Source organism: Camelus ferus, chromosome 11 (genome assembly GCF_009834535.1).
Source record: "Camelus ferus isolate YT-003-E chromosome 11, BCGSAC_Cfer_1.0, whole genome shotgun sequence".
In the NCBI taxonomy this organism is placed as follows: domain Eukaryota; kingdom Metazoa; phylum Chordata; class Mammalia; order Artiodactyla; family Camelidae; genus Camelus; species Camelus ferus.
In genome coordinates, this window is record NC_045706.1 from 18230462 (window position 1) to 18255383 (window position 24922).

At 33.5% G+C, this 24922-nt stretch overlaps 1 protein-coding gene across 2 annotated transcripts in view; it reads right to left on the reverse strand.

Annotated features, from left to right (window-relative positions):
- The window catches only part of MXI1 (MAX interactor 1, dimerization protein), a 77407-nt gene that overhangs the window by 18909 nt on the left and 33576 nt on the right, over positions 1-24922 (reverse strand). For both annotated transcript variants that reach the window (XM_006189352.3, XM_032490956.1), the window contains exon 3: positions 19043-19072. In XM_006189352.3, coding sequence (XP_006189414.2) covers positions 19043-19072 — 30 coding nt within the window. The remainder of the gene's footprint in view (positions 1-19042; positions 19073-24922) is intronic.

Sequence of the window (24922 nt, forward strand, 5' to 3'; positions counted from 1 at the left end):
TTTTTAATCTGTAAATTCCTTCTTCAAGCTTTATAAGTTTCAAAGGAGTATATACTTCCTAATTATAGTCATTATGGTTTTGGTGAAAAAATCTTAGTTGTACCTACCCCCTTTTTTTTTAAATCATTTTAATTTTTTATTTTTTATTATTTTATTTTTTAACATCTTTTTTTTACTGAGTTATAGTCATTTTACAAGGTTATGTGAAGTTCCAGTGTAGAGCACAATTTTTCAGTTATACATGAACATACATACATTCATTGTCACATTCTCTTTTGCTGTGAGCTACCACAAGATCCTGTATATATTACCCTGTGCTACACAGTACAATCTTGTTTATCTATTCTACATTTTGAAATCCCAGTCTGTCCCTGTCCCCCTGGCAACCACAAGTTTGTATTCTATGTCTATGAGTCTGTTTCTGTTTTGTATTTATGTTTTGTGGGGTTTTTTAGATTCCACATATGAGCGACCTCATATGGTATTTTTCTTTCTCTTTCTGGCTTTCTTCACTTAGAATGACATTCTCCAGGAACATCCATGTTGCTGCAAATGGTGTTATGTTGTCAGTTTTTATGGCTGAATAGTATTCCACTGTGTAAATATACCACATCTTTTTTATCCAGTCATCTATTGATGGACATTTAGGCTGTTTCCATGTCTTGGCTATTGTAAATAGTGCTGCTATGAACATTGGGTGCAGGTGTCATTTTGAAGTAGGGTTCCTTCTGGATATATGCCTAGGAGCGGGATTCCTGGGTCATTGTACCTACCCTTTCTTAATTTCCAGATTTTTCCCTTGTTCTAATTTTGCTATTGCATTTCCAGCTTAGAAAGATCATATTTTTCTCATTTAATTTTGGATTAATTTTAAAGGCTCAGCATTGCTCTAATTACTTTGGGATAAAAGTACTGGAAAATAAAGAATTCTATAAAAAAAAAAACCCAGATATCCTGGTAATGGCATGAAATCCTTTATCAACCTCCTTAATCAGTTTTTAGGCAAACTTAAAAGAGATAGGTTGTATGTTGAAATTTTTAAAAGTCAAAGATCTAAGGTTGATATACTAGAGCCAGGCATAAAGTTCACAAAGGCACAGGGTTTCCCACAGAAATATCTTGTTTTGAGTTCTCTATAAAAGAATAAATTGATAAATCTGAGAAGCTCAGATGAAATATAAGTTACAAGGAGAAATACATGATCTCAAAAGTTATTTAGCTCTTCATCATAAAGGCCTTAGTAGAACAAAATGAACATCTTCAACAGTACTCCAAAACAAAATCTAAGAGATTCCAGAGAGCTAAGGAAATGGGCTTTTGGCATTATCCTTATTTATCCAAAGCTATAGCAGATATATCTGCCCCAGTTGAAGATTTTGGTTGTTTTCACGAGGCACTTAGGCATTCAACAACATTGCCACTACAAAAGAGGGAGTACCCTAGCAGACACCCTTCACAGGGAAACAGCTGTTAAAAATGACACTGTATTTTAGCTGTCATTAGAGACATACCAGGAAAGCAACTACAGATTAAAAGAATAAGAAGGCTTTATCACAGTCTCTAAATGTAGTACCCAGGCCTGTATAACTATCTTATCCATGCTGAATAGCTGAAAGTCCACTTTCACCCTAGAATAAGTGACAATACTTTAATGAATGAAAGACAGAACAACAATAACAATGTTTCAGATGCAGCATTTCTCCTGAAATCCCTTTAAAACATGCTGAAAATGTTTTAAAGCCAATTTTGGTGAACTCAAACACAGAATCATGCAAGTCATAGGAATAATCACTCATAACTAAATTGTTCATGCAAGCTTCAGCCCATGATAACCCCCTGCTTTGAGTTTACCTCAACTCCCATCTGGGACACATATAACTCAGCAGTTAGTTATATATTGTTTGTAGGGGCTTTATAATATCTTTTGTCTTCTACCTAGTTAAGACTCTAAATCCTCAAAAGCAGGGCCCAGAATTTCTCTTTCTTTTTTCCTATCCCTACTACCTAGCACACAGCCAATGCCTAATAAATGCTTGTCAGTTGATCTGTGATTATCTTTAGGAGTCCTTTGTCAGTGCCAGGAACTAAGCCACTTCAAATAAACTCCCATTTCCACCAAAGGTTTTAAATCAGAAAACATGATCTTGTAAGTAAGACTGTTAACAGACACTAGCATAGACATCTGACCATTAACAATAACTTATAAGTCATCCCAGGTTGATATTTAAAGGAAGTTCAAAACAAATTCCGTATTTTCAAGATCAAAGATGTTTGAAACAAAGCCTAAACTGGAATTTTCAACATATTTCCTGGTTATCTCAAGTAAAAGTGCAAAGGGTGGAGGAGGGGAGAGTTAGAAGTCAAATTGTACTTTAGCAGGGACAGTAAAACTGCTGCTAAAAGACAAAACTGCTGTTTATTCCTAGCCACTGTCTGTTGGACCTATACTAGCATCCAACCAACCCCTCAAAGTACCTAAAGTTCTATCAAAAATGTTGAGAAACTTCTCCACCTTCATTTGCCAAGAAAGGTAGGGACATTTTGCAAATTGAAGCTGCCAAGTTGAAACATATGTTTGAGCTCCAGCTTTGCTAGATCTAAACCAAGAAATCTTAGATAGAAGTAAAATATAGTTCTTTATATTATTTCCAAAAAAGTTTCTCCCTTGAGGACCACCATCTGAAAAAAAAATTATTTATAAGTTAAAGCACTAACCAGAAAATGCCCTGAAGCTAATGTTTAAAAATCCATTTTTTATTCTATTCAAATATTACTAAACTAAACATGTTGACTACAATTTTAAAATAAAAGGAATTTTATTATAGCTAATTCTAAAGCCAATCAAAAGTTTAGAAAATGATAGCATCTATTAACTGCATAACAAGTAAATTAATCTACACATCTTGGTAAGAAAATAAAAAATCTAGAATCTCAAGAATAGGAGAAAACTAACCACTAATATCTTTCTTACCAAACATAGCAGATCAAAATGTACTAAACATACTTATTTTTAAAAATTCTAATCAAATGCTCAACAGAGCAAGAGCAAGTTTCAATATACCATATCTGAAATCCACTAAAGTAGTTACAGATCACTTTTCATCTAATAAACTCTTATCTCTATTTTAATTACTTCACAGCTTTCAAATGAGCCAAACTCATAGCTGCTTATTAAATTCACACACACACACACACACACACACACACACACACACAGTTAAATTCTGGCATAAAAGAAATGGCTCTAGATTAATACCTCTGAGCACCAACTGGCCATTTCAGTAATGATCTCTATGGCTAGAAGCATTTATGGAAATTCTCAGTATTCTATGATGGTTTTCCTCAAGCTATTAGTTCTAAACAAAGAGAGACATTAGCCTTCCCAAAAAAGAATGTCTTCCCAAGGTGCCACCCAAGAACAGTGTTCTAAATGATCATGGAACCTTTCATGAAATCATCTATTTAGATATTCTACAGGCTTTCAATGATGTCAAATTAAACAGCTATCAGAATAAATCAAGTTACCAAAAAATCAGAAGCAAAACAGGACTAACACAACTGCAGATAAAAATCATAGGGAAGAGTCTACATCTCAAAAAGCAAGCTAAAATGTAATAAGATGTTCCATCTTAAGTTACAGGGCTATGTAGACAGAACAGGGTAACAATACTTCCAGAGCAAGATATCTATATAAATTCTAAATATTTTGAGGAAATGTTTTCACAAACAAACAGAAGAGATCTGTTATAGGTTCTATGTTATTTACAGCAAAACTTTAAGCCACAATTGAGTTTCTTGATCTGCTGTACCAATTCAAATACAGAGAGATATGTATCTGCATCCGTAAAACCATCTCACTCAAGAGGCATTTTCCCATAATACGACTTTAGTAGAGGTCCTATTATGAGGCACAATCACCACATAATTCCTAAGTGGGTCATATTACCTAGAATACCCTATGAGGACAAACTGTTCTCTCTGAAACAGGAGTGGAGAACAAAAGTATTTTCCTTGGAAAGGGAAGATACTTTCACGGTAGCAAATATCTATGTGCCTTCCTAAAATATTTTCTATCTTGAGTGGCAGTTTCCACAAAAAATCAAAATCAACAAAACCCCTCCCAGAAAAACCATCTATTTGAATTGGCATTTAACTTTTTTCTCTTAATCTAATACAAGGTGCACAGGCTGCTACAAAAATCAAAAATGTTAATTACTAATTCACTGAACGTGTGTTCAACGCAAGACACTGTATCAGATACAAAGACGAGCAAGTTACAGTCTCTCTCCACATGGAATTTATACGATCTAGAAAGGGAGGACATTACACTATGAGGTAGTGTGGGTTAAAATTCATATGAGTGACACAGTGAACAGATAGGAATTTAGAAGAGCTATCACTTTAGATAATGAGAAAAGACTTTGTGAAAAACATATTTTAGCTAACCCTGAAGGCAGTATGAAGATGTTCTGGTTTGGGAATCAGAAAATCTAGATCCTCATCCAGACTTCTGTCATTTAATCAGCTTGGTGGAATATGTAACTTGGAGGGACTTAGCTTCCTTATCTATTAAATAAAGATACTAGACTAGATTTTCTAACGTCCCTTCCAGCTTTATTATCTATGAAAATGTATGGATAGGGTTACATTTATTGCTTTTCAAAAAAGTCTTTAAGTTCACAAATAATACACTCTTACTTCAAAAGCTAACAATAAAATCAACATGATAATCCTTCCCCAGAGGCAACAAGTCAATCAGTTTGACGTGTATCTTTCCAGAACTTTTCCAATGTATTTATATATATGATTGTGTTATTTTTAAGACAAATGATATCATACTGGAAATACAAGTTTTCAATTTGCTTTATTTTACTTAATGTGTCTTGGAAATCTCTCCACGTACACACATAGAGTTCCGTATCATTCTTTTTACCTGCTGCAAGGTATGGATGTATTATCATTTATTTAGTCTTTCCCCGTTTGATAGGAATTCAGGTTACTTTTAATTTGGGGTTATTATAAACATTTTTGTTATTCTTATTCATACCTCTCTGTGCATCAGAAGTTCAAAGGGGGGGGGGGAGCAGTAAAGAATTTGAGCCAAAAGCATAAAAGGTAGAGAATTAAGAGGAAGATGAAGAAGTTCAAACCCGATGTTCTTATTTTCAGCAAAGGAGGAAATGAGAGTCAGAATAATATACTGGAAGTATCTTTAGACTAGGAGTTGAAAGATATGGGTCCTAGCCCTTGGTTCACAAACTAGATCTGACAGTAAAAAGTGGGACTGGATATGAAATCTCAGAATTTTTCCAGACTAGAAGAGAGCTTAAAGATCACCCAATTATACCACCAGATTTTAGAGAAACCAAAGTCTTATCCATAAACTAGAATGTATTTTGATGACCCCCTAACTTTAAGTTTTTGCCCCACATGCTGCTGAAAGGATTAAAAAAAAAAAAGGTTTGAATGGTCACTGTGATAAATGCTATACAGAGGCAATAAGAAGTGAGAATAATTGATCCATAAAGTTACATTTAAAAGATAGCATACGTTTCTAGTAGACCCAGTCAACATAGCTCTGATTTCCAGCAACTCTTACCAACTCTGCGAAGGGAAAAAAATTAAGTGGAGGTGTCCCAAAATTAGGGATGGGCTTGGCAGACTATCAAAGCAATGAGGACATTAATGAAAAGCCACTTTGATTTGTCCAAATGGTAAGGAAGACAGATCCCAATATACTGACCTACTTCCTCTTCAGATTGTTTATAGACAAAGGTTTTAAATAAGCTAACCTGTCCTTTCTTGGAGTTTTGTGTAATAGCAGTGTGCATTTTCCTCCTGGTATGGCACCCTTCATCTAGTGATTACTGGCACCTATTAAATGACTGATTAGATACAGCAATATAATGCAGTTACAACCACAAAACCCGATTTCTGAAGCCTGAGCAAATTTAAACTTGTCACAGAAAACAAACAAAAAAAAATGTGACCAGGATTTAGTATAAAAATATTTAGAGATTAACTTGTTACATTCCATTAGAAGTCAATGGTAGGTATTTTTCCAAAAGGGACAAGGTCTGAATATTCAGTAGTACTTATATCTCAGAATTCATATGCATATTTGTATGTGTATATGTATACAGATCTAAGGAATATGTTTATATTATTTATACACACAAAGATACATATGTTCCTTAGGGAAAATACTAGTTTTATAGAAATATTTACTATTAATCATTATAAAATAAGTACTTATTACAAAATAGCCTTTATCATAGCTATAGAACCCTGTGCTGTAATAATTTTTAAGTATGTTACAAAGTTCAAGTTTGAATGAGGTGAGGTTCTAATCATTTTTCCAGTTGCTCTTTCATTTTATATGTATGTGGTGTGGTAGGGGGGTTATATACATACATATGTATGTATTTATATCAAGGAAAATGCTTTGGAGACAGCAGGATAGTATTTAGGTTTTTAATATGCCTATAATGATTGAACTTAAAAAACTCACAGAACTGTAAAACTTTTCATGTAGGGAGGAAATCAGAGATCATTTAGGTCCCCTCCTTTTTTTACAGGTGAGGAAAGAAAGACCTCCAAGAAGTTAGATAACTTATATAACATTCACAACCTACCAGTAGTAGAAATGAAAAGAAAAATTATTATCTTGTAACTTCTGGTACAATTTTCGTATCAATGCATTCATCACATATCCCCAAAAAAGTCATCTGTGTTGGATTTTAGGTATGCTTTTTGACAATTTAGCTCTGAAACTGTATGTAGTATTAAAATCTACTTCTATTGACTTTCCCCAAAATAACATGAAAATGAGGAAATCATTTGTACTTATGAGTTCATAAAGTTTCAGCTTTATTCATTTAGAAGATATGAATATAAGCAGTATGTCATGTGTTTGTCCCAGGGCTGAATTAATTATTTTCCAAGCAAACTTGTCTTCAAAAACTGGTTAGCAGCGAGAAGGTAGAGCTCAGTGGTAGAGCGCATGCTTAGCATGCATGAGGTCCTGAGTTCATTCCACAGTACCTCCACTTAAAAATAAATAAATAATCCAAATTACCTCCCCACAAAAAAATAAAAATCTGAAAAAAAAAAAGCCCACGAAACAAACAAACAAACAAAAAATAACTAGTTAGCAAGTAACCATATTAGGAAATTCTATTCTCATTACTCCTCCTTTAGACCTGTGGTTTTTCACTTCTAACACTCATGGGACTTCCAATTGGCATTATTCACTAGAATACACAGAAAAAGATAAGCATGGACAAAATAATTATCCTCTTCTCTCCAACAGCTAAAACGCATCAAAGAGTCTGAATCTCTTCATTTTTAAAAGTAAATAAATGCAAGATACTAAAGAAGTCTCTTATGTAATAAAAAGATATCTTACTAATGCATCTTTTGACATGCTTTAATTGCCAAAATTTGTATCAAAATAGGAATTTCTTTAAATGTAGAAGGTGCTAATTTAAGAAAAAGTATTTGAATTGCAGTTATTATTATTAAACCAGTATTTATCAGCACACTTACACTGCAGTTACTATATGCAGCAAAAGAATTTAGCAAAATAGCTCACTGTCTTAAAAATCTAATGGAATTCTGCTGCTGTATAATTATTATGAACAGCAGTGTAAAAGGTACAGTCAGCTTTATCAATCAAACACACCCCTTAAAGCTTATATAAAATAAATTTTTGTATACCTCATCTTCTAAAATATATCAAGAAAATCTGTTATTTAAACTATTCCCTTTTTTTAAATCACGAATTCACAGTTTGAGAGGAAGTGTTTTCTTAAACAAGTTACAGCTGCACTGAGATACACAGTGCAATCACTTGAATAAAAAGCTACTACTACACCTTCACTATAATACTCAGCATGTCAATTATTTAAAGTGTGACTTATTTATTTCTAGACAGAATTTTAGGCTCTGAGTTTCAAGTTATAATATTTCTTGGTTGTTTTTAAGGCCTAATGATCTCATCTCTTCCCAGATATCAGCTATAAAATTGATTTAAACTCTAGGAATTAGATAGCTGAAGTTCTGAGAACACTTGGTTTCTAGAGTGCAGTCCTTGTCTGAGTCACCTTGCTGCCTGGGTCAGGGAGTAGAAAGCTTAGCCTTAATGAGCTATTTCTGACAAAGGTCAATATAGAAACTGTGACTCTATCTAGACACTACTGCAATGACTTCACTGCGTAGGCTGCATTTTAGATGTGTAATTTTATCCTGGCTATGCTTCTCCTCTATTAGCTATAAATTTTATCTCCGAAACCCACCCATTACTTCACCTCTATCTCATGTAACATTCAATTCTAACTCTAACAGGTGCCTATCTCTGCACTCTGACAGCTATTTTTAGTTCGTCTACACTTTTCAGCATTCCTACCCCTATAAAAATACAGTTAAAATATTCATTTACTTGCATACAACAATAAATGCATCAATTATATGTCTCTCTGACAAATGATGATATTACTCTGCATACTGTTTGGTAATGTTAATGTCTATATTTATCTGGTTCTGTAGCTCCATAAACAGTCAAATTCTGTTAAATATGTGTCCCCTACTTTTTAATGCATAGCTACTTTTTTAGTGATCTGTAGTTACCCTCAATAACTCAGTACTATAACTGGACCCCTACTGTCTAAAAAAGTACAAAGAATAAAATTAACTTTTTCAGGCTTTAACATGAATTTTAAAAATAAGGGTGTGAGTTTTCCATCTTTAGACTAAAAAGAGGAAACAGCCATCATTTTTATTTGCCTTGTCAGAAAACTAGATCAGTAGCTATTTCCTGATCTCTGGACAATGTTGTTTCTCCTTCCCTCCATAGCTACACTTTTAAAATTTTGCTGTTTAAGGCCTAACAAATACAATCAAGTTATATATTGGATTCCTTAAGTAAAACTGATACAATTACTATATTCTTTTAATATATGGCCTTAATTTTGTTCAATTTCATTGTTAATTAGAGGCTCTTAAAAATCTTCAAATATTCCTTTTTTATATGCTACAGAACTCAACCCTTCCTAATTATCAAGTACTCAAATCACATTAGGCAGCAGCACCATATAATATATTAGAAACTTATCTGTGGCTAATTATATGTCTTAAGTAGTTGTAAGGTATTAAGTCATTTGTGCAGTGCCATCAGACAATTATGAAGTTACCACTTTTTAAGTGCTGGGCTGTAAGGTCAGTGGATTTTTTAGGACCTTTGCCCCAGACAATGGTGACTGGTATGGTGAATGGATGACCACAAAGTTGGTGAGCAATTAAGTCATTTTAGTGGGCGTGAAGTGGTATCTTGTAGTTCGGAGTTGCAGTTCCCTAATGATTACTGATACTGAGCATCTTTTTATGTGCTTATTGACTATTTGTATAACCTATTCAAATCTTTTGCCTGTTTTTATATTGGTTTGTCTTTTTATTGTCTAGTTGTAAGAGCTTTTTATATATTCTGGATATAAGTCTCTCATTAGATATATGTTTTACAAGTATTTTCTCCCATTCTGTGCCCTCACTTTCTTGATGGTGTCTTTTGAAGCACAAATGTTTAAAATTTTGATAAAGTCCAAAGCATATATTTTTTCTTGTGTTGCTTGTGCATCTGGTGTCATACATAAGAAACTATTACCTAGGCCAAAGTCACAAAGATTTACTCTCATGTTTTCTTCTAAGAATTTTACAGTTTTAGCTATTAAATTCAGGTCTGTGATCCATTTTAAGTTCATTTTGTATACGGTGTGAGATAGAGATCTAACTTCATTATTTTGCATGTAGGTATCCAGTCATGTCAGCACCATTTGTTGAAAAGACATTAAATTGTCTTGGTACCCTTGTTGAAAATTAATTGACTGCAAATGTGAGGGATTATCTCTGGAATCTATTCAACTGATTGATAAGTCTACAGGTCAATACTACCCTGTCTTGCTTATGTAGCTTTGTAGTAAGTTTTGAAATTGGTAAATATAAGTATTGGTAAATATTGGTAAATACGTTCTTTTCAAGAGTGTTTTGGCTATCCAGGTACTATGCATTTCCATAGAAATTTTAGGATTAGTTGTCAATTTCTGTTTAAAAAAAAAAAAAGCTGGGATTTTTGACAGGGCTTGCACTGAACCTACGGACCAATATGGAGAGTACAATATTGTCTTCCAACCCATAAACACAGGATCTCTCTCCATCTATTTAGGTCTTCTTTTAATTTCTTTAAACAGTATTTTGTAGTTTTCAGTGTGCAAATCTTCCACCTCCCTTGTTAAGTTTATTTCTAGGTATTTTTAAGATGCTATTGTTAATGGAATTGTTTTCTTAAACTTGTTTTCATATTGTTATGTTGTATTTCAGATTGCTATATTGTATAGAAACACAACTCGCTTTTGTGTGTCAAGCCTGAACCTTGCCACTTTGCTAAATTTGTTTATGAGCTCTAACAGTTTTTTGTGTGTATTCCTTAGGATTTTCTATACATAAGACAAGACTACGATATCTGCAAATAGAAATGGTTTTACTTCTTCCTTTCCAGTCTGAATGCCTTTTATTTCTTTCTCTTGCCTAAATGCCCTGGCTAGACCCTCCAGTATAATACTGAGTAGAAACCACGAGAGCCATGCCTGTCTTAGTCCTGATCTTAAGGGAAAGCATTTAGTCTTTCACCACTAAGTATAATGTTAGTTGTGGGTTTTCCATAAATGCCCTTTATCAGACTAAGGGAGTTACTATAAGGTATTTTCATAATGAAATTTATATCTTAGTAATAGTCAAGGCTAAGGAAAACTTTCAACTAAACTTTCCAGAATTACTGGACCCAATCCAAAACTGCAGACTTTTGATCCAGCTGCAGTTTTTCAAACCTACAATAAAGGTTTAGTTTCCCTAACTCCATAACTTGGTTTTAATGCAAGCAAGTATCTTTTAAGTACTCTTAGTTGAGGTAAGAGTGTAAATGAAAGTTCTGCCAAACCAATCTTGCAATATGCTTTTCCTCCTTACAAAACAAATGTATCTTTTTTTCTAGAATGTGTACACTGTACACAAAGATGTATGTTCTTTTTAAACACATGTCACACAAGCACCCAAAATATGCAGCTAAAACTGTTAAGATGTGTTTTTCCTGCCAAGGACTCCTAAATACTAAATAGTCAAGTGATGTACTAGGAAACAATTGTTAAATCCAGGGTCACAAAGATTTACTCTTATGTCTTGTTCTAAGATCAGGTAGAGCAAAACAATCACTCTGTTAAAATGTCCATGTCAAATGAGGACATGTAGATAGTCTAAAAAAAATACTGCATACATTATCATGTCCAAAGCAGTGGGATAAATATAATTAATACATCAAAAATTCTAACATGGTGGGGAGGGTATAAGCTCAATGGTAGAGTGCTTGCCTAGCCTGCACAGGGTTCAACCCTCAGTACCTCCATTAAAAAACAAATAAATGAATAAACCTAATTACTTCCCCCCCCCAAAAAAAATTCTAACACAAAAAGGTGAAATTATTTATGATATACTAGTCTCCAAGTATATATAAATCTTTATCTTGAAGTATGCTTAAAAGATCTCACAAGTAGAGCATGAATTCCATCAGGTAAACTGTTCCTCTTTACAAAATTACCTGTCTTTGTCTTAGTGTGCTATATAATATCTTAATGAACAGAAAGAATCAATTAGCCTCTTTAAAAAAAGTTAATTAATTCTCTTCTTATGAGTAGGATAAAGTCCTGAATGGTAAAAATCCTTTAATGTGTTCCCAGTTACCAAGTTTTTTCACATAATTTATTTACATTTTAAGAATTCATTAAGTTTCCCATTTACCTCCTATGAAATTGTTTTACTGTAATAATATGTCTGTTGAACTCTCAGGACTCTAATGTCATTATATGTGTCATTTTTCACTTAAGTCATTCAAATTCAATAAATAACATATATTTTGATTACAGAAATACTCAATAGCACATATAATCATTTTTTCACTCAATGAACTTTTACTGAATGACTGCTATATACTAAGGGTAAATAAAACAAAGTCCCTGCCTTCCTGAAACTTATATTCTAGTAAAAGTTGTCAAATAACTCAAACAAATAAAGAATTCAGAGATAAATATTAAAGTGACAGAAAAGGCAGTGGGATAGACAGTGCCTGGGGGCAATTACTGTTCTCTAAGGAAATTACCCGAAAACTAAGAACTAAACAATGATGAAGGACTAGCCCAGGGAATTTCCAAGCAGAAGAAACAGCAAGTACAAAAGCCCTAAGATGGAAATAAACACAGTGTATTTAAGGAAAAGAAAGAGACAGTGCCAGCTGGACCTTAGGAGATGAGGGATTGAGTGGCAGGACTTTGTAGGCCATAGATTTTACCTAGTTGCAATGGGAAGCCAGTGGAGAATTGTAAACAGAAATGGCATGATCTGATACATCCTTCAAGATTATGCTATGTAAAGAATGAAATCTAAAGAGGAATGAAAAGTAGAAATTAACAAAAAATAATATTTCTTTATGGTGTTTCTTAGTCCTCTCTCTCCTTCTGTTCCCAATTCCATCAACTGAATGCTGGTTCTTTATCCTTCTCCCACCTGGGCTACTTCAAAAATATTCAAACTAGTCTCCCTGCTTCCACAGCTAGAGTGAGTGAGTGAGTGAGTGAGTGTGTGTGTGTGTGTGTGTGTGCTTTGATCATACCCATTTCTTTGCTTCAAAAGCCTCAAAATCTCAAAAGCCTCAAAAACTCGCTACTACCAACAAAATAAAATCCAAATTCCTTAACATTTAATAACATTACACAGTCTAATCCCAAACCACCTTTCTGGCCTCATTTCCCACTGCTAATCTGATAGACTCTACTCTCCATTCTGTAGGGTGCTCTCACTCTTTCCTGGACAGAGCTTATGATGCCACCCTTCCTGATTCCATGGTTCTACTTACACTGAGCCCTTTCTTTAGTTTTTTCCTTAAATTCAAAGTCTCTCTTTTCTTCATGGCTCAGCTTATATTCTCCTTGACTATCCAGGCAGCAGCTTTTTGACTATGACCACAGCATTTTACATCATGACCCAGTATATACAAGTTTCACAGTTCTACACTTAACATTACTTCAAGCAATGCACCTTGGTATCTTCTATTCCATTCTATTTCTTTTTCAAATGACTCACTAAAATGATCCCATAGACTATTAAAGAGTTTCAACCTTCAGTTTGAAAAATACTTTCAATGCAACTTTTTCTTTTTCAATATTTTTTTTAATTGAAGTATAGTCAGTTTACAATGTTGTTTCAATTTCTCGTGTACAGCATAATGCTAGAGCCATACATAAACATACATATATTTGTTTTCATATTCTTTTTCACCATAAGTAACTACAAGATATTAACTACAAGAACTATTGAATATAGTTCCCTGTACTATACAGTATGAACTTGTTGTTTATCTATTTTATATACAGTGGTTAGTATCTGCAAATCTCAAACTCCCAATTTATCCCTTCCCACTCTCTTCCCCTCTATAAGTTTGTTTTCTATGTGAGTCTGTTTCTGTTTTGTAAATAAGTTCATTTGTCTTTTTTTTTCTTTTTTAGATTCTACATATAAGTGATATCATAATATTTTTCTTTCTCTTTCCGGCTTACTTCACTTAGAATGACAATCTTCAGGTCCATCCATGTTGCTGCAAATAGCATTATTTTGTTATTTTGTATGGCTGAGTAGTATTCCATTGTATAAATACACCACAACTTTATCCAGTCATCTGTCAATGAACATTAAGGTTGTTTACATGTCTTGGCTATTGTAAATAGTGCTGCTGTGATCATTGGGGTGCATGTATCTTCTTGAATTAAGGTTACCTCTGGATGTATGCCCAGGAATGGGATTGCTGGATCATATGGTAAGTCTATTTTTAGTATTCTGAAGAGTCTCAGTAATGTTTTCCATAACGGCTACACCAAACTACATTCCCACCAACAGCACAGGAGGGTTCCCTTTTCTCCACACCCTATCCAGTATTTATCATTTGTGGACTTTTGAATGATGGCCATTCTGACTCATGTGAGCTGATACCTCATTACAGTTTTGATTTGCATTTCTCTGATAATTAGTGATATTGAGCATTTTTTTCAGGTGCCATTTGTATGTCTTCATTGGAGAATTGCTTGTTTAGGTCTTCTGCTCATTTTTGGATTGGGTTGTTTGTTTTTTACTATTAAGTTGTATGAGCTGTTTACATATTAATGTATCTTTCTAAATATTCACTGGGAATTTAACTAGATATTGGTATTGAAAGATGAAACTTATAACTACCAAACTATAATGGCCTTAACCTTAAGGATAGGGTAGGGGCAGTATCTTATACTTCATTTTATCTACCACGATGCCAAGCACAGTATTTATTAATAAGAAAGATTGATATTAAACATAGCTATCATATGTATGATCAGATAGGATCATGAAGGACTGTTTGGTGTTCCTATCATCTTGTTTCAAATTGTAGTTATCATGGTCAGAATGGCTAGTTTTCAGTAACACTTCCATCTACACTTTCTGCCTTCCTACTTTACAGGATTAAATAATGATCTTGCATAATAGGGGAACACAGTAAGTACTCTCTAAATGCTTCTTTTCATCTTTTCTTCAGAAGTGTGAGAAACTCTCTATATGGAGACACCTATTACCATTCATTGGACATGCTTCTCTTTTATCATAAATACTCAGGTACTTCTGCTCTGCCTAGGAAGTCACTGTAAGGTCCAGTGTCCTCATTTGGTCCTTCTAGCTTTGCCAAAGTTGGGATAAGAGTAAGCCTTTTGTTTCAATGGAATGACAGCTATTAAGGTTGAATGGCCTCTCCTGCTGTCAGCACTAGGTTCTTGACCATTAAAGCCCTATTAAAGTTGTTGACTCTTTTGAAAACATCTTCAGTAATTTGAATTAAGAAAATGAAAAAACAATGAAGTGATCTAAAATTTGTACTAAATGGTTTTCTTCCCTGGCAAAGGACTCAACTTTTAAGATAAGCCAATGGGGGCAATGTAAATTCTTAATTCTCAAATCTCAAAGACTCAAAGGTAAGATTAATTTCCCCATGAGATGATTCATATAGGCTCCTGAGAAATGCAGATCATTTAAAGGTATTCTGCTTCTCTTTATTTCTACCTCCTGAGCCTGTTAAGACCTGTTGTAGGTCTAGGGTGACAGGGTGTGCACACAAGTACCATCTAGACCAGGCTCAGTATAACCATCAGGGTTTTAGGTAGAATAAAGAATTTTTTTCACTTCTATCCAAAAAAGAATCTGAATTTCTTTATCAGTTCTGAAACAACCTAAAGCTCCCTAATGGGCTATAGGCATCCTGGGGTAATTGTGGGCCACAGCAAATTACTCTGGGCTCACCAGACCCTCTGAAATCTGAAAGAACGAACCTCCATTTGTTGGCTATTGTCTCCTCATGGCCATACCTAGGGCTTCAACAATCTTACGGCTTTGTTGAAGATAGCCATCTGGAATTACTCTGTCATTCACTAATAATTTAAAATCATCTACTCTAATTCTCACTGCACTGCCCCAGTAAAAAAAAAAAAAAAAAACACTAACTTAGAGCAGCTTTATATACAAGGTTTTAGAACTAAGCTAAAAACAAAAAACAACAAGCAAAAAAAACTTTTGACATGAATATGTTATATGTAGATGGCAAAATTTCAAAAATATGAATTGTTTCAGGAATATCTTTTTAGAATGAAAACAAAATTAAATCATCCATTTGTCAGTGAATTACTTTCCTCACATAAGCTCACACTCAAATGCAAATGAATAGTAAAGCCAAAATTCTATTTATTTTAAAGGATGCCAAATTTAGGTTAACTTTTTTTTTAATACACCAAATAAAAATGGTGCCTTGGGAAAAAGGACTGTTAAATAGAGCTGAGTCGGGGCTTAAAAACTGTAATAACAATACAGACTTAAATTTTTAAAATATTCCTGCGCTGCCTTCTTGCTATCTGGCTAAAACACCTCACCCTCCCTTTAAATCATCCTGTGTCTACCAATATTTTTGCTTTTTGTTATATCGTAAGCCAGTAACTTTTCAGAAGTGGAGTACAGGTCACTAAATTGGATTCTTCTTTAGCACTCATCTTCTGACACATTCCACTAAATTAGAGATTTATTTATATTGATAAATACCCTTTTTGAAAACAAATACATCTTGGAAAGGTTAATTCTACACTATCTTTCAACTAAACCTTAAGGAAGTGGGGGTGGGGGAGAAAGAATAGGAGAGAAGAAGTGAGAAAGAAGAGAGTATTTGAGAAATAAAGACATCTAGGATTATCAGAAGAGGATGAATGAACCATGCCTTAAGAGAGATAGGGTAGGACACCAGCCAGAAAGTCTTAGACCTAAGTAAATAAAATGGGAACAAAAAGCCTTCACGAGAGACACTGGAGATCACGTACATCCAGGCAATAAAAGCCATGCATGTTACACCAGTGCCACAGTCAAATACTAGATAAAACAACTAACATGGCATATCAAAGTAATACTATGGGTGATAAGGTTATCAACAAATCATAATTGATATGCAGAATGCATTAAACAAAGTTTACTCAAAGATTTATAAAGTTCCATTCCGAATAGTTTACTAAAGAGTCTCTTTACTATAGTGTTAAAGGTTTTTGCAAGATTTCCATTGAGAGTCTCCCAAAAACCACATTCAGGTGGGTGAAATAATTATAAAAGCCACATACTTATCAGTATTTAAAACATATGTCCCAAAATACTCTCTGTGCTGTAAAGGTCAATATAAGGTTTTATTTTTAGAATCCTCAAAGCTGTCATTTCTTAGTCTTTTTGCCATGTTTAAACTAGCCAGATACTTCCTTTAATATACCAGAAATGTAAGGTAGGAAAGAGAGTCTTTGAAATAAAAGATTTTTCTGCCAAACTGCTTTGCCACAAACTAGCAAAACGTTTTTGACTTGACCACTGAACTTTGCTCCAGTTTTATCCTTCACTCAATAGTAAAACCGTCATCTACTATACATACATCAAATGCTAGACACTGAGGATATAAAACTGAACAAAACACAGTCCCTAACTTTAAGGTAGTCATAATCATTTGGCAGAAAGAGACATATGAAGAGATAAGTATACTACTACCTGATTAAGTTTTACAATCGGAGATCAGAGCATTGTGCAAATAAAGTGGTAAAAGCCACTAAGTCAGCTTGAGGACTATGCTAAACCTGTTCAAGAGGACTTGACATTTAAACTCATCTGTAATGAGGCAGTTAAGTTCGTCAATCTGTAAGGTCCCTTCTATTTAAGACAGGGCAGGACAAAGTTGAAGGTCATGGAGATCTTGTTTGTCAAAAATGGTTATTCTATCAGCTGTTCTACCTCTGGGTTTTTATCTGAAGAACATGAAAACACTAATTTGAAAAGATACATATACGCTTATAATTCATGGCAGCATTAGCTACAACAGCAAAGATATGGAAATAACCTAAGTGTTCATCGATGGATGAATGGATAACAATGATGTAATATATACATACATTAGAATACTACTCAGTCATAAAAAGGATGAAATTCTGTCATTTATGCCAACATGAATGGACCCTGAAAGTATTATGCTAAGTGAAATAAGCCAGACAGAGAAAGACAAATACATATGATTTCACTTACATATGGAATCTAAAAAACCAATACAAACAAAATAAAATGAAAACAAACTCACAGATACAGAGAACAGATTAGTAGTTACCAGAGGGAAAGGAGATTGTGGGGTAGGGTGAAATGGATGAAGGGGGTCAACTGTATGGTGATCACTTTACAGTGTATACAGATGTCGAATTACAGTGCTGTACACCTGAAATTTATATTATTTAAAAAATGGCTGGTGTAGACAATTTCAGTTTGTTGGTTATTAAGTTAACCTCTGTATCAAAAACAGAATTTTTTACTCATACAAGCCTCATCTTCTCTCCCAAACTTATCCTCTTCCCATATTGCTTTTCTTGGTAAATGGTAATACCACCTAAAACTTAACTTTCCATAGCCAACTCATCACCAATTTCTATTGATTCTATTCCATACTACTTCTTTATTCTATCTACTTCTATCTCCAATGGTTACTATCATCTCTTACCCTGGAGGCTTCCAATGGCCTCCAAAAGAGCTTTCTTTTCTCTGAAATCCCTTCTGCCAATCAACCAGTTCTTCACACTGTAGCCAAAGTGATCTTTCCAAAACACAAATCTGATCCTATGACAACCCACCTTAAAATCATTCAACTGCTCCTTATTGTTCTCGGAAAATGTTCAAACTCTTCAGCATAATTGTTAACATCTGGCCTGGCTTGCCTCATGCTACAATCTTTCATACTCATATTGAACCTCTGGCAGTTCTCTCAATAAACAGTGCTCACTATCCTCTGGAAAGCCTTCCAGGATTCCCTCAAGAGAGAATCAGGTGACCCTCCAAAATGATCTTTCAGCACCCTCCGTGTCTCCATCACCATACTTAGCACACTACACAGTATTTTAATTACCTGTCTGTCTCCCCCAGAAGCTATAAATTCCTATCCTACACATTCTTGTATTTCCTATGAAAGCATTAAGCCTGCTTGGCACTGACATATAGCTGGTGCTACATAAACGTCTGTTGAATGCATGAATAAAAGAATGAATGAACAAACTGCAAAGAAAGAGAAATTCAATGTCCTACAATATGTCACAATACTTATTAGCTACATTACAGAAACCTAATCCTTGAGCAAGACCGTATTTTAAGTCATGAGCTATCACAATTAACCTGTTTTTAGAGACAGAAATAAAAGACGGCTCAGCATAAACTCAAAACTCAAATGCACTTAAAATGTATTTATGTCTTCCAGTTTAGAGAGCATAAGCATATGTAAAAAATAAAGTTATAACTACATACGCTCTATTGTATTATTTTCACAGTTCAATAGTTGAGTTTTCTTTTTAACGTATACGAAAGCTGCACCTCATCACTGACTCACCGATTCTTTTCCAGCTCATTGTGTGTAGACCTAAAAGGAGGAGGGGAAGAAAAAAAAAAGAGCATTAGCCATGTTTTGTTGCTAAGGCTATAGAAAGCAGAAATAGTTTAGGTACTGCTATACTAAACCCAGTGAATTTATTTAACAATGCAATATACGGTCCGACTTCTATAATCTCATTCATCAAGAAGAAATAGTCTACATTCATTAAGACTGCTCATTTAGATACAGTGTTTTCAGTTAACTATTTAATATTTTGAAATTGAGATTTTATTGTTTTTAATAAAATTAATACTAGTACGTATTAGTAGTCTTGCCTACTTCTAGTATCCTACATTTTATTGATTTGTTGACATCATATCAGAAATTTTAATTCAAACGTAATCCCATTTTTTGTTTAAAAAGAAAAAGAAGGGTGTATACACTTTTGTGTCCTCTTCCATCTGCACTTACCCAGTTCTCAACATAGGGAGAAAAAAGTTTTGGCCAGCATAGGTGCTGAAACAGGCTTGCTTTATTATTGCTAAGTGGTACAGAAAATTGTGTGAAACATAAACCAAAAAAAAAGTTATACAAGAAAAAAAATAACATACACAGAAGAAGATATATGAATATTAAAAGACTGGAAGGATACACCTCTAAATGTCAACAAAAGTTGTTCTTTTTGTGACTTTTTTTTGTTTTGCTTATCACTATTTGTTATAATACCATCTATTGAACAAGCTGAGTGCCTGCTAAAGGTCAACATACATTACCTCATCTTATCCCCCAAACAACCCTTGTTTTATAAATAAGAATACTGAGGCTTAGAGAGGTCAAAAGGCATGCTCTTGTCCCAAGAACATAAGTTGCAGCAATGATTTAAGCCCAGGTCTTTCTTATTCCAAATCCCAAATTCTTAACCACTTGGTGACAAGCAATACTGAAGAGAGGTTAAAGTTACGAACTTTAAAACCAGACAGCCTGGGCTCAAATATTGTGTGGTCTTTTAAAATTCCCTTCATTTCTCTGTGCTCAGTTTCCTCATCTATGAAACAGGAAAAATAATAACATTACTTGCCTCATATGATTGTTATGAGGAATAAACAAGTTTACACTGAACAGAAAATAGAACAAACTCTAAAGTTAGCTACTATTTAGACATGTGTTATACTAAGTTCTCTTGAATAAACATGTTATTTCTACAACAGTTTAGCATTAGCAATCATGGAATTTTACACAGGAAAATTTAAGTTCCTGTCATCAGAACTAAAATTTTAATCATTTAATATATTCTGGTTAATGTAAAATGCTTTCAGAATATTACATTACTGATTACTTTATCTGATTTACCATTCCAATGGATATTTAATAATCAAATTTCTAAACTTTAACAATAATATTTTTGTCAGTGTCATAATTTGTGGAAATTTTGCCCACTGTCTTATTTCAAGAGCCAAAAGGCTTCTTTGAGTTACTGTCACCTGTCTACCTTAGCAGTTTCGTAAGATCCATGTGACACAGGATAAAAAGACTGATGTTCATTTTCAAGAAATTACCTTAATAAGAGAGTCTCTTTCAAAGGAGGTTTAAGGAAAAAAACTTACGATGCTTCAAGAGTTCAGCCAAATTAATGGCAAGGATATGTATGGCTCAGATGGAAGAAACTATAAAAACACAGGACTTTTAGTCTAATGGAGATTCAGAGTTCAAAACTCAGTAAGTAAATTATAACCAAGTATCTTTCACCATATAAGTACTTACAAAAAGGCTTAAGTTCTTTTATGTTTGACTAAAATGTCAAAGTAAATAAAAAAGTCAGAAGAGGGAAAAGCATATTTTGAAGAGATTTAAAGCAAAAAATACTGCTCCAAATTTGAATGGGTAATGAATAATAAACTTCCCCACCCACTCTTAGTAAGTTTTGGTTTAACTGCCTTCATCTAAGTAGAAAACTCAGAACAAGTGAAAAAATAATAATGTAAACAAGTTCATTCTGTATAGCACAGGGAACTATATTCAATATCTTGCAGTAACATGGTGAAAAAGACTATGAAAACAAATATACGTATGTTCATGTATGATTGAAGCATTATGCTGTACACCAGAAATTGGCACAACATTGTAAACTGACTATACTTCAATAAAAAATACATTTAAAAAATAAAGAATGAAATACTAGAGTAAGTAATAGATGGAAATAACCTGTTTAGAGAGAAGTAGACTATTTGCCATACACTTACTCTAAACAGTCTGGCATCCTATATATGGCATTAAATGCAAAAGATATATAGCCAAAGATAAAAGCCAAACTGTTGAATTCCAGTATTATATTATCAAAGTTAGCACCAAAAGAACATAATCTGAACCACTGCTGTGATCAACATTAAAACAGCAGATTCTTCCCACCTCTCTCAGATTTTTCTTTATTTACCTTCTTTCTAAAAAAAATACAAAATGATAGGAAAGAATATGAACTTTTCCACCAAACCAGAAAATGCATGCCATATCTAGTTACACCACTAGTAAAATTTTAACAAGATTTACAAATACCAAGAAGCAAAAATGATTATGTATGTACTAATCTTTATCATATTGCCATATTCTTCCAATTAAAAAAAATTCATTGGTAGTGTTTACTCCCATTTTGATGACTTTTTTGCCTGTAATATTAAGTCAACAAATACTGGGTATCTTCAGCGTTCAAGACTGTCTTAGAATGCAAGGAGTCAAAGTCAGTCTGGTAAATTAAGATATATATGAAAATAATTCTAAATCAAAGCAAAGTAAATATGCAAAGGTACAAAGTGTTGTGGGAGTTCAATGGAGGCAGAGTTTACTTACAAATGGGACTATCAGAAAATGAGTCTTTAGAAAAGAGGGCGTTAGGTCTGGGGCTCACATGATGAGTACACTTGCTACTACTAGAGACTAGACCTGGGAGGGAGAGGACATTCCAAGTGGAAAAGATAGCATAGGCAAACAAGCAGAGCTGTGAAGTCCAAAGCAAAACTACAGAACAATGGAAAAAAAGCCCTGCGTTTAAATATTATCCCTGTCACTCACATTAGCTGTGTAACTTTGGACAAATTATTTAACCTTTTTAATTAACAGTTTTCTCATTTGTAAAATTGGAATAATACTGCATGCCTTGGCTAGGTTACTGTGATAATTAGAGAGTAATGCAAAAGCATTAGCACACACTAAGTACTCAGTAAACGTTAGCCACCGAAAATATTCTTATTATTTTAACAAGGCTAAAAATATAGTACCCAAAACAATGTTAAATATATTACATGGGGCAACAAATTGAGAGGTTCTCAATAATACTTGGAACTAACCTGGAAACAAACAACCATAATGATTAAAACAGAGGAAGAGATAGGTGTTTTGATCATTTAATCAGCTGTAAGGATGTATAAGTTTTAAGGTATGACACAGAGAAAGACGCCTAACTGTGCACAGAGAAAATAATGATCCAAATAGTTCTGGCCAATAGAGTAACTGAATGCATCACATCCTAGCACATTCAGAAACTATCCCTTTGTTTCTCTGAGCCTATGTGTCCAACCAAGCGCTTCCAATAATATGCCATTGAAATATTCCATTATGATAAATTCACTATAAGGTTGAGATGTTCTGAATAATTCATCTGGTCAGCATACTTTTCTTCTCCAAACAAAAATGTACCATCAGCAAACACTAATGAATGTCTTCCTTTCATACATCCTTACTCTGAATGTTTAACAACTTACAAGGACAGAGATAAAGACATTTCTATAATTTTATCATCAAGTCACAGGTAATCTTTTTCACAAACAACAAACCTTTAAAAGACAAGCTAACACATTCCCTATTTGAATGAGAGTCATTATCTCAACCAGATCTGTGGCTTTTTATTGACTACAGCACTGCTCTAATATATAAACTTTTAATTCTTTAGGGTGCAGTTTGGTGGCACTCAATGAAATGAAGCATAGAATTGAAACTACACAAAATGGTAACATTTGGCTCAAGAGTAATGCCACCAAGGAAGTAAAATAAAAGCTCCCATTCCCACAATTAATATTCTCTTTCAACAAAAGAAAAGATCTCTATCTTTGTTGAATTAATGAGCCAACCCCTAATTTGTTAACATTTTCGTTTCACTTCCTAATCCTAAAGTGCCTAATGGATGTTGTCTTCCACACAATGAAAAGAACACATCCTATGAAGCTAAATGAAAATTTCCTAACTATATCCTAAAGCTTATACTTCATATACACACACTCAAAGGGCAAGAAAAAGAGCTTCAGCTACATTAGAGCAGGGGTCTCCAAAGTATATACCTGAAGGGGGTTGAAATAGAATTAGAATAGTAAAACTTCTATTTATGTTTATTCTTCTTCTTAAACTTTATTCTGTGTTTATAAAACATTAGTACAGTAATACATGCATACAATTATAAATACATTCACATATACTAGGGATATAGAACTTTTTTGCTGCTAGTGGTATATGATAAAGTGGTTAATAAAGTTTGAAGAACACTGTAATAGAAGAAAATCATGCTCTTTGCCAATAAAGGAATTCTTTCAAAGAGACAGTTCTGTACATTTGTTTCTATCAAAAGCATGTATTTTTAAAAAACCATTAAAGATGATAAAACTTGAATAGTGCAGATTTTTAGGAAAAATGTCTCATAAAAAATGTACTGCTTCTTCTGTAACAATGACAAAAGCAACCACCCAATAACTAAGACCAAAAAAAAAGCAAGCGTCTAAAAAGGATGCATAACAATAACTATAATCAGTAATTTTTTTCTTAAAACTTACATATCAAAGCTGAATATATGCATACCTTATGACTCAGCATTTCCACTCATAGGCATACCTTGAACATATATATGTTCACTAAAGGACATACTAAAGAATAATCATTCTTTTCATACTAGCCAAAAACTGGAAAGTGTCCATCAATAGTAGAACAGATGAATAAATTGTGGACTATTCATACAATATAATACTATAGAGCACTAAGAATGAACAACTATTATTCAATAATATGGATGAATGAAAAAAGGCAGACACACAAAAATACATACTGCATAACTCCATGCATATAAAGTTAAAAACTGGCAAAACTGATGGTACCAAAAGATTGGTGACAATGAGTCTGTAATATTTTATTTCTTCACCTTTGTGAAAATTCAACAAGCTATACACTTAGGATTTATAAACTTTTCTGTATGTACACTTTCAATAAATAGGAAAAAATGAAAAAATTATACATGAATTGAACTCAGTAAAAATCAATTCTTATTTCAAATATGGCAACACTCTTTAAGTCACTAGTAAATCTTTCAATATACTACACAAACATCCTTAAGTTATTATGCACTTTGTAAAGCATAATTTTCAATAAATTTGTAAGTACTAAAACCATACAGAGTAAGTTCTCTAAGTACCATGGAATTAAATTAGAAATCAATAACAATAAGGTAACGAGAAAAATAACAATACTTGGAAAATAAGCCACAAATCAAAGAAATTAGAAACTATTCTGAACTGAATGATAATGAAAACACAACATATCAAAATATATCGAAGGCAGTTGTTAGAAATGTTTAGCTTTAAATTCCATTAGAAAAAAAGGTTCAAAATCAATGGTCTTTCACCTTAAGAAGCTACAAGAAGAAGAGCAAATTAAACCCAAAGAAATAGAGGAAAGAAATAAGAAGTCACAGGTTAAAAAACAAATCACAAAGAAAATAGAAAGTATCTTCAGCTGGATGATAAAGAAATACAACATTTCAAAATTTATTGGATGCAGCTAAAGTAGTACTTAGAGAAAAGTATTTATAGTTTTAAATCCTTATAGTAGGGGGCAGGGGTGGAGTCCAAAATCAATGCCTTCCACCTT